This window comes from Hevea brasiliensis, chromosome 14, assembly GCF_030052815.1.
Source record: "Hevea brasiliensis isolate MT/VB/25A 57/8 chromosome 14, ASM3005281v1, whole genome shotgun sequence".
NCBI lineage: Eukaryota > Viridiplantae > Streptophyta > Magnoliopsida > Malpighiales > Euphorbiaceae > Hevea > Hevea brasiliensis.
The window spans coordinates 9,862,143-9,873,282 of NC_079506.1; the positions used below are offsets into that span (position 1 = coordinate 9,862,143).

Genomic DNA, 11,140 nt, shown 5'->3' on the forward strand with positions numbered 1-11,140 from the left:
GTCAAACAAAAAAAAGTCCTTAAATCTAAATTAAAAATAAACCATTTCCTTGTGGTCCGGCTCAAGCGCTACCCATCCTTACTGTCTGCACGACCTTTTATGCCTTTTAGGGACGAAGGACATGCAACAGAATTCAGGTAGAACTTAATCTTAGACTAGATTTTCACTGCAGAGCATAATGAGACAGAAGAACAGGAAACAAAAACAAACACAATCAGCATACATGGAGGGACCATAACAAAACAGAGTAAGAAACAGAACAACAGGAAATAAACATTCCTGAATATAATTACTGATCACAGATCCGAAATGGAGCAAATTGTAAAAGGAAAAAAAAAGCATAAGAAACAGATTTCTGGGGAAATATGTGGATTACAACAAAAACAGCACAAGAAACAGAGTAATAGGAAACAAGCATTCTTGAACATTATTGTTCATTACACAGCAAAACTCGACTAAAGAAGCAGCTTCACTTGTTGATTTATTAGCGCATATATACCTTAACCAGCCGCTTGAGTCACAATCCTGAACTCTGCTCCAGTGAATTCATCATGCTCTCTATATAACTGGATGGTGTGGCCAACTTTGAGGTCCCAATAACGAACAAACGCAAGCCAGTTTCTGCAAGCAAGAACAGGTCTTGGATGCCCATTTCGGCGAATGGAACACTCGAAGCTCCAGAAGAATCCGTTGTGGTCCTTGGCTGCAATGTGCACCAGATGGCTGTATCCGAAGTTTGGCAAAAGTTCCAAGGCCTCTGTTGGTATTGCTAGCCTTTTAGCAATATCTGTTTTGGTTAGAGTTTTGGTGAAAATGGTATTGGCAGCCATTGAAGCGACTTTGCTGTTGCCGATGATGTAGCAAAAGGGATCAAACGCAACAATTAAATAAAACAGAGCCTAGGGAGAGCAAGCCACTGTGAAAGGTACCATGGAATTTTGCATTTGGGTTGCTTTCATCTTTTAATTTTTACACACGCAATTAGAAATTATGTATTATTTAAATTATGAGAGATTTTATTTAAAATTATAATAATTTTATTTTTAATTATAATAAAGTAGGGGTCTACACTGGAGAAATTATATGCTGACCCGGCTATACCAACTAGGATTTCCTAATTGGTATGGCAACCCAATCAAACTTTAACATGTGTATTATTTAAATTAAAATTAAAAAAAAGTTATCAAAATTTAATTGGACACGTAAAAACATTAAAAATAATAAATTATATTTTATACAGTTAAAGAATCATTAAAGTTCACGTTTTAAGTTTCCCACTACAATTAGAAGTCTACATAGTTAAAGAATTATCAAAATTTTCACTACAATTAGAAGTTCTTTAAAAAAAAAAAAAAATTGCAGTATCAACGACAAAAGAGGAAACTGCAGTATCAAAGACTAAAGAGGATCAAAGAGGACCAAAGCGAAAATCTAAAAGAACAAATAAAAAAATAGGTACGTTTTTTTACTGCTAGAATAATTTTTTATTTTTTTTACATGTAAATTTCTTTTTGGTGAAAAGCTGCCGAATAAGTTTACTTTCTTTGTTTTCTTTTTTAAATTTTATTAGTACTTATGGTCACAAATTTCTATAATTTTTTTATTTCTTATTAGATTGTTCATGTTACAATTATTTGTAATTTCAATTTTTTTAAATCAATACTGTATTGCTTGCCGGAATAAGTTTCTAGCTGTTTTCTTATTTTTTTGGTATTTTCTAATGACAATTGTAAAAAGTATACATTTTATTTATTTATTTAGTTGAATAAGTTGCTAGAACAATTTTATTTTTTTTAGTTTTTATTTTTATTTTTATTTTTATTGCTGCTTTCTAATTACAAGTTTATAGATAATGTTAAACAAGCACGTAAAAAAAAAAAGTAAATCCTTTTATTTATATTGCAATGGCTTTAATTGTGAATGTACTCAATTTGCAGGATTATTTATTGTTAAAATTGAAATTGGAAAAAGGTTGTGATATTGAATAGGAGAAATTGGTACAATGACATATTCCAACAATTATGAAAAAGGTATAATTAAAAAGTTGTTTTAAATTGTCATTTTGTATTATAATAAATTGCTTAAATATTCAATTTTTTAATTATTATATTGATGTATTGTAATTTTTTATTATAGTTATATCCCTTGAAGATGATGAAGCACTGAAAAATATGGATATTGACAATGAGACTCCATATATTAGTCGAAGTGAAAAAGATATCAACGCTCTGATGAACACAGTGGTTTGCAATGAAGGTGAGGCATATAAGCTATATAATGATTATGCTATTGGAGTTGGTTTTAGTATTAGGAGAGGAACCACTAGATATCATGTTGGCACAAGGGATATTTCACAAAAGGAGTATTATTGTTCAAGTGAAGGTTTTAGTAAAGAAGTTAAACTTTGTGAAACAAGATACCGTAATAGATTTGAAACAAGAACTGGTTGTCAAGCTATGGTCCGTTTTACAATTGTAGATGGCATGTGGAAGGTCACAAAGTTTATATCAGACCATAACCATGAACTTGCATCACCAAGTGAAATTCATCTCTTGAGGTCTAATAGGGAGTTAACTGCTTCCAAAGCCAATGTCATAAACTCAATGATCAATGCAGGCATAAGTACCAAGCATGCTTATGCTTATTTGTCTAAAGAAGTTGGGGGAAGTGAGTGTGTTGGTTTCACCAAAAGAGATTGCTATAACTATGTTAATAAGCAAAAGATGGTTTTGATTGAAGCAGGTGATTCTCAAAGTTTAATAAATCATTTCAAACATAGAATGAGTGGTGATGCAATGTATGTGTACACAGTTCAAGTTGATCAGGAGAATAGAATGACAAATTTTTTTTGGCGAGATGGGAGATCAAGAATTGATTATGATTGTTTTGGTGATGTGGTTGTTTTTGACACCACTTATCGCACAAATAGATATAATTTAATTTGTGCGCCATTTGTTGGGGTTAATCACCATTGGCAAAATTGCATGTTTGGTTGTGCATTCTTGCTAGATGAAACTACAGATTCCTTTATATGGCTATTTACCTCATTCTTAGAATCAATGGGAGGGAAAGCACCAAAAACAATCATCACTGATCAAGATCAAGCAATATCCAATGCCATTGCTAAAGTGTTTCCTAATACTAGACATCAGTTATGTTTATGGCATATTTCAAAGAATGCTCCTTCTCATTTGGGTAGTTACAATTCAAATCCTGAATTTCGTAGGCTTTTCTATAAATGTTTACAAGGTTGTGAAACAGAGGCTGAATTCCAAGCAACATGGGATAGAATGATGGATGAATTTAGTGGTCTTAAAAACCATAAATGGTTAAATAATTTATATAAAATTCGTGAAAAGTGGTGTATGGCTCTGAATAATGATGTATTTTCAGGTGGATTTAAATCATCTCAAAGAAGTGAAAGCACAAATAATGTATTGAATGGTATTGCAAACAAATCAATTTCACTTACAAAATTTGTGCTTTCATTTGAGGATGTAGTGGCAAGGTGGCATTCTGAAGAAGCAAGTGAAGATTATAATTGTAAAAAAGGTTTGACTTCTCTTGCCATTAGGAATAGTGGCATTTTGAATCATGCAGCAAAGGTTTATACTAATAAAATTTTCAAGTTATTTCAGAATGAGTTGCTTAATGGGATTGCAACAAATTGGTCAGAAATTGCTTGTCATGATAATGTTTACTCTTTTGAAGTAGTGGGAGAGTGGGGAAACTCAAGGACAAGAACTGTGCATTTTAATGCTTCTACTATGGATATTAGTTGCACCTGTAAGAAATTTCAGTCTATGGGATTATTGTGTTCACATGCATTAAAAATTTTTATTGTCAAGAATGTGACCAAGATACCAGATAATTATATTTTAAGGAGATGGACTAAAGATGCAAAGAAAAGGATGATTGAATATGTGCAAGGAGAATCTCATGCAAATGATGAGGAGACTGCAACCATTTTTCGTAATAATTTGATGAAGCTTTCTTATGATATTATAATGAGAAGCCAAGGAAATGAAGCTACTAGACAATTTTGTCGAGATGCACTTCGGAAATTGGACATTGATATTAACAGGGAGCTAACAAGACTTCAATTAAGTGAAAATGATGCAACAACAGAGAATCAGATTATTGATTCATTTAATGAAGATGATGAGAGTGATCCTATTTTAGATCCTCCACGAGTTAAGCGGAAAGGTGTTTCAAATGCAAGATTAAAGGGTCATTTTGAAAAGAGAAAGACCAAAGCCAGAAAAGAATCAAAAAATTCAGGTATTTAATATATTTAATATTTTTAAAATTAAAATGTTGCATATAATTTTTTCTTAATTGTTCATTGTGTAATGCAGGAAAAATCATGCAATCAAATGTTAAAGAGTCTTCACAAATTGGCAGTGAGAGATCTTCACAGTATGCCTGTATTGTTCCTACAAATATGGGCATAGAATATTTTAGTCAACATGATTTCCAACAACATACCAAGCCTATGTGCAAGCAATTTGAAAGAATGCCAACCCACACGGTCATGTCAATTCAAAATAGAATGAATAGTTTTCCATCTCAAATGTATTTGTCTATGCCATTTCAATTGCCTATGCAAACACAAATGGCTACTACTATGCCATTTCAGGTATAACTAGTTAAACACTTTTATTTATTGTTAAGATAATTCATAAATTGATTTGTATACTAACAAAAAGTATGACATTTGTTTTGAAGGCACACAGAGTTAATTGCAACATTAATAATAATGTGCCATATACATGCATGTTACAAGCCATGGAATCAACATCACATTTAGATCAAGTAAAGTAAAAGTGCAAATAGTTTATATTTATTTCAATACAATCAGAATATCCAATTTTAAGTAAATTAATTATTATCATTATTTTATAGGGATCGAATTCTAATCTTCAAAAGAAACAATGAATTTTTCATTTGCTTGAAGAGTGTAGATTCCATGGTAAATAAATTATCACATTATTATTATTATTATTATTATTATTATTATTATTATTATTATTATTGCCTTATTGTTTTTTTTTTAATATGTTTTTACAGGCAGCATTCTAGTTGGTGGAAGAGAAGTTTTTCCCAAGCATCATATTACTTTCTTTAGTGTAGGATGTTAGACATTTTATTTATATAAAAGTGTGCATTTATCGTTGAAGGATTATGGGTTTTATCATTTATTCAACAGGTATTTATTATTGTTATAGTTTACATATTGTATTTGCTTGTATGAGATTTAATTTTGATTTTATTTCATTTACATTGGAGATAGGACATTTTATTTATTTAAGTTACAATGCTATATAATACTATTAGTTTTAGTGTTTTACATGCGCTTTGTAGTTCAAAAGAAGCGAAATGAGATATGGCGTAAAAATAAAAAAAATAAACTTAATTTTAATTTAAAGCATAACGCAATAAATGAGTTGTAAAGTGCATCAACTTGTTGGTTTTAGTGCTAAAAGGCAAAAGAAAATGAAAGAAAGACGATACAAAAGATTAAATTCCATGTGTTCAAACCACAAAGCGAGCAACCTATCTTGACTAGCTTATTCGACAGCTTTTCACCAAAAAGAAATTTGTATATTTTGTATTTCTATGTAAAAAAAAAAAAGAAATTTATATATTTTGTATTTGTATATAAAAAAAAAGGAAATTTGTATAGTTTTTATTTCTATGTAAAAAAAATAGAAAATTGTTTGCAGTAAAAAATGTACCTATTTTTTTATTTGTTCTTTTAGATTTTCTCTTTTGGTCCTCTTTGATACTGCAATTTTTTTTTTAAAGAACTTCTAATTGTGGTGAAAATTTTGATAATTCTTTAATTGTGTAAACTTTTAATTGTAGTGGGAAACTTAAAACGTAAATTTTGATGATTCTTTAACTGTATAAAATATAATTTATTATTTTTAATGTTTTTACGTGTCCAATTAAATTTTGATAACTTTTTTTTTAATTTTAATTTAAATAATACACATATTAAAGTTTGATTGAGTTGCCGTACCAATTAGGAAATCCTAATTGGTATAGCCGGGTCAGCATATAATTTCTCGAGAAAAAGTCACACAGTCATCAAGTTATTAAAAAAATAGGGGAACCGAGAAATGTGATTGGCGGGGCGGTCCACCTAGGACATGACATATTGACATGACATGATCTTCGACGCAATCAAGCAGCTTCATGGTGCTTATCTGTAAGCCCTTTCATTTTTTCCCGATAAATAAACCCTTTTATTTGATGAGTTCGATATTTATTTACAAAATATTTTGAAAAGTATTTCTTTTTAACATTATATATATACGTGTAGCCATGAATAATCAATTTCATCATTAATTTGAAAGCAAGTTTGGCAGAAGTTCCAAGGCCTCTGTGGGTATTGCTAGCCTTTTCGCAATATCTGTTTTGGTTAGAGGTTTGGTGAAAATGATATTGGTAGCCATTGAAGCGGCTTTGCCGTTGCCGATGAGATACAGCAAAAGGGAACACAAGACCGATTAACTAAAACAGAGCCTAGGGAGAGCAAGCCACAGTCAAAGGTACTTACATAAATAAGGGATTGTATGATTATCTATTGAAAGGTGACCTTGACCAAACTGGACTGAGATTTTATTTAAAATTATAATAATTTTATTTTTAATTATAATAAAGTATGTATCTAAACTAGTCTTTTGCAATATCCGTTTTGGCTAGTGGTTTGGAAAAAACGGTGCAGGAAAATGACAAGTCACCAACCGAAGTCCACAACCATAAATGGACTGCGTTTAACCTTTAAGCTGAATTAAAAAAAAAATTATATAGATTCTTACTTTAAATGGGAACACAATAAATTGTGAACACATTCATCAAGTTATTAAAAAAATAGGGGAACCGAGAAATGTGAAGGACACGACATGACCTTCGATGCAATCAAGCAGCTTTATGTGTGTTCATAACCCCTTCCATTTTTTCCCCAAAAATAGGCCCTTTTGTTTGATGGGTTCAATATTTATTTTCCATTTTTTTAATATTTTATGTTTATTTTATTCTTTTACTAACAAAATAAAAATTTCTCCTGTTATCTAAAAATTATTATTAACGAAATAAACAGATTTTAATTTTAACATAAAAATTCCTTTTATTAATCATGCATCATATATATGGGATGGTAAATAAAAGGAATTTTTCGTGGTTATTTTGTTCAAATTAAAATCTATTTTAATTTAATTAATATGAGCTTGCTGTTGTCGATGAGATGTGGCAAAAGGGCACAAAGGGGAAGTAAGCGAGCCACAGTCAAGTGCAACATGGAATTTTGTTGGTTATTATGTGTACTTATATGTTGAAAATGGGAGTGTTCGATAAGGACAGGTGGTTGAAAAAAAAAAAAAAAAATTCTCCTAGTCGGTAAGTCAGACTATCAGCCACTTTACCTTGAAAATTCCTCACAATGGCAGCTGCCACAGCTTCTGGAATCCCTTCTTTCCAAGCTACATCGCTGTTCAACTTCAACCAACCACTCGGGGGGTCTGCACACAGCCTCATGGCCATTAAGAGCTGAAGAAATACCTTGATAATTATTGATGCATGTCACGAGAGAGAGAAATTATTAGCTAAACGGGTACCTGCGGGTACCCAGGAGTGGACCCGCGTATATGGTGGGAGAGGGGGCAGGGATACCTTGTCAAAATTTTACGGCTAAATGGCTAAATGTAGATAGCTACATCATACAAAATTTTTAAGCAAAATTAATAGAAAAATGTTCCAGTAAACAGGCAGTGGGAGTTTTATGTTTAACTACTTTTTTTCAAACATGTAATATTATTTACATTCGTTATTTATGATTTAATTTATTTTTATATTAAATATGGTGGGGTTGGGCGAAGGGAAACGTTGTCAAAATTTTAGGCTCCAAGTTGAGTGCAAAAATTCAAAAGTCATGATGAGGATAGGGCTGTGTACGGCTCCTGACATATGCGGATTTATTGTGTAATTGGTGTGCCAATTTTCTTTTTAATATATATATAATTCCATTAAAATAATTTTTATCTTGTTAAAATATTTAAAATATTATTATATTTAATAAATTCACTTATTGTTCTAATAATTATTATATTTATTAAATAATAATAACAATTAGTGTTTAGATTAATAATTGTTTTATTTATTATTTTAATAATTAACATGTAATATTTGAAAATTTTAGTGTATTGATTAGTTTGTTGATTAGTTTGTTGATTAGTGAAATTGAAGTTGATTAGTGCCACACGGGCTGTATAAAATGCCCTAGACAAGACTTCCAATTTGACCTAGATTTTGTTGCACTCATTTAAATAGACTTCTAAGGCTTTTGAAACTCTGAAATAAGACTTTTAAGCACCTAATATAAATGCTAGAAGATAAAAACAAGTAAGAGAAAATTCACTTTACTTTCAACCCTAGTTTTTCTAAGCAACTTATAGTGAGTCTACATCAAAACTCAAGGAGACGGATTCTCAACTGAAGTTCCAAAAGTCGAAGGCTGTAGATTCTTATTCTGGGTTCTTTTGTTCTATTTCTTCATATTATTTTATGTTCTTTTATTTTAATTTTATCATATCTGTTAAACTCATCGTGAATGAGTAGTTTGTTTAATTCTAGGGTTAGAGAAGCAGCACTCTCAAATTCTGTTATGGATCTATATTAAATTTATTTAATAAATCTGACTTTTATTCTTTGATTTAATCTTCTGTGTTCTTAATGCATGCTATGTGTTGGTACTCACTTAATTATGATATAAGTTACTAAGAATTGAAAGGTGAAAATTGGTATTGAAAATCAGGATTTTGAACCTAAAAAATTTGACATAAAGATAGGCTAAAATCTTTTATGGAGTTTTATAATTAATCAAAGAGTTTAAAGGGTTTAAATTAAGATTGATCGCCATAAAAGTAGGGTTCAAATTAATAAAAATACACCTTAGGTGCTTTGAAAGAGGACTTAAAATATTTTAGAATTAATTTTCATCAAAGTAACAATTCTAAATTTGTTGAATAAGTAAGGTTAAATCCATAATAAGGTTGAAGTATGAAATCTTAATCCTTGAGTTATTTTGTTTATTTTCAACATCTTTAGTTAGTTTAAATTAGTTTAATTTAAATTACTTTCATCATAGTCGGTAGTCTAAATAGTCAAAATTGTTGTCTAACTTGGTACTCACCAATTCCTCGTTGTAACGATACTCTATTCACTACTATATTTCTTATTCATGATCAATGTACTTGCGGAATTGTAAACCAACAAACACCTGCTGCTTCTCATCATTCGTTAGTATCCAAGCTGGGTCTTGTGGACCGTCCCCATGATCCAACTTGAAGGGGGGGGGGGGGGGGGGGATATTAGTATAATTGAGAGTTTGTTTGTTCTGCCAAAAGATTAGTTAAGTTATTGTTAGCATCTTTATGTTCATTGAGAGCTCATGTGAGCAGTATTTTGTTGACTCTAGTTAGCTTCTCCTATAAGATTTGTACTGTATATAAACTCTTGTATAGTTCATTCAAGATAATGAGAAATATAGTTTCTCTTTCGATTCTTTGTCTTGATCTCAAAGTTCATAGATCTTTTACAAATTTTTCTATAGTTTTATTTCTATATTCTATTATTGATTTTCATCTAACCAAGTACGACATCAAACTTAGATTTTTTTTTTTCAAAAAAAAAAGTATGTACCCGATAAAAATGGCATACTATTTATAGTATAATTAATGAAAAGGATAGAAGATAAAAAAAAAATTATATATAATGAAGCCATAAATTGAAGTACTATATTAGAATAAACTCGTCTCTTTTAAGAACACAATCAGCAAGAAATCAAAGAAGAAACATAGATATATAACACCGCATCTCTATATATATGTGTGTGTATATATATATATATATATAGATATATATAGACACACGCACACCATTACTATTTTTAGTTCCCCATCTCCACTTTAATCTTGTACTCAACTCCAGTGAATTGATCATACTCTTTGCACAACTTGATGGTGTCACCAACTCTAAGATTCCTGTAACGAACAAATGGGAGCCAAGTGCTTGAAGAAAGAGTAGGCTTTGGGTGGCCATTTCTGCGAATGGAGCATTGAAACCTCCAAAAATAACCTCTATCATCCTTGACTTCAATATATACGTGATGACTGTCTCCAAAAACTGGCAAATGTTTCAGAGCCCGTGTTGGGACTGAAAGCTTCTTCTCAACATCTATTCTGGTCAGTGACTTGCAGAAAATCGGCAAGTGACTTGAAGCTGTAGGCGAGGGCATGTTAACTTAATTTGCTGGAATATATTTGTGGTATGATCAGAATTTTAAGTTTTCTGCTTGTATATATAGAGAGAGGATAGATGTTTAGACAAAAAAAAATAATAATAAAGGATAGATGCTTGCCATGAGAGAGAGAAATTATTAGCTTAAACGGGTACCCGCAAATTGCCAGAAAATTGTTTTTGTGGTGTTGTATGAATAATTTAATATATATAGCATATATAAAAATTTTTCACTTCTAAAATTGAGAATTCAGCATGGCCTATGACCATTAGTAAGTGTCTATTGATGAGTTCAGGGAAATTCTTTACAAGTATGAATCTGCAAAATAAAAAAATAAATGGATTAAAAATTAATTGAAGTGTTCTCAATAAAAGTTCTCCAACACTCAAGTTATTATATCCATTCACTCGCAAGTCTATTATTAAGTTGGATTTATTTTTGGAGCACACTCTTATTATCTTCTTTAATATATTAAATCGGCAGTGATAATGAGGAGCTCGAGTGACTTGAAGCTGCAGGTGAGGGCATGTTAGCTTAATTTGCTGGAATATATTTATAGTGTCTGATCCGAGTTTTAAGTTCGTACACAAAGAGAGAAGACAGAAGGAAATTATTGGCTAAACGGGTACCCGCAGCCCAGGTTTGGACCCGCATATATGGTGGTGGAGGGGTCAGTTTTTGATAGATTGGCCAATAATTTCTTTACCTTCTTTCCAGCCTCTTGGATTCGATTGATTCGTTAATTCTTGATGCACGTACGAGAGAGAGAAATTATTAGCTAAACGGGTACCCGCGTGTATGGTGGGGGTGGGCGAAGGGAAACGTTGTCAAAATTTT

General features: G+C 31.1%; 1 protein-coding gene across 1 annotated transcript; it reads left to right on the forward strand.

The window, feature by feature from the left end:
• Positions 1–2,002: 2,002 nt before the first annotated feature.
• Positions 2,003–5,141, forward strand: LOC131172697 (protein FAR1-RELATED SEQUENCE 5-like). The gene is made up of 4 exons (XM_058134208.1): positions 2,003–2,030; positions 2,137–4,281; positions 4,359–4,427; positions 5,071–5,141. Exons 1-4 carry the CDS (start codon positions 2,003–2,005, stop codon positions 5,139–5,141), a joined length of 2,313 nt encoding a protein of 770 aa, XP_057990191.1.
• Positions 5,142–11,140: the final 5,999 nt, after the last annotated feature.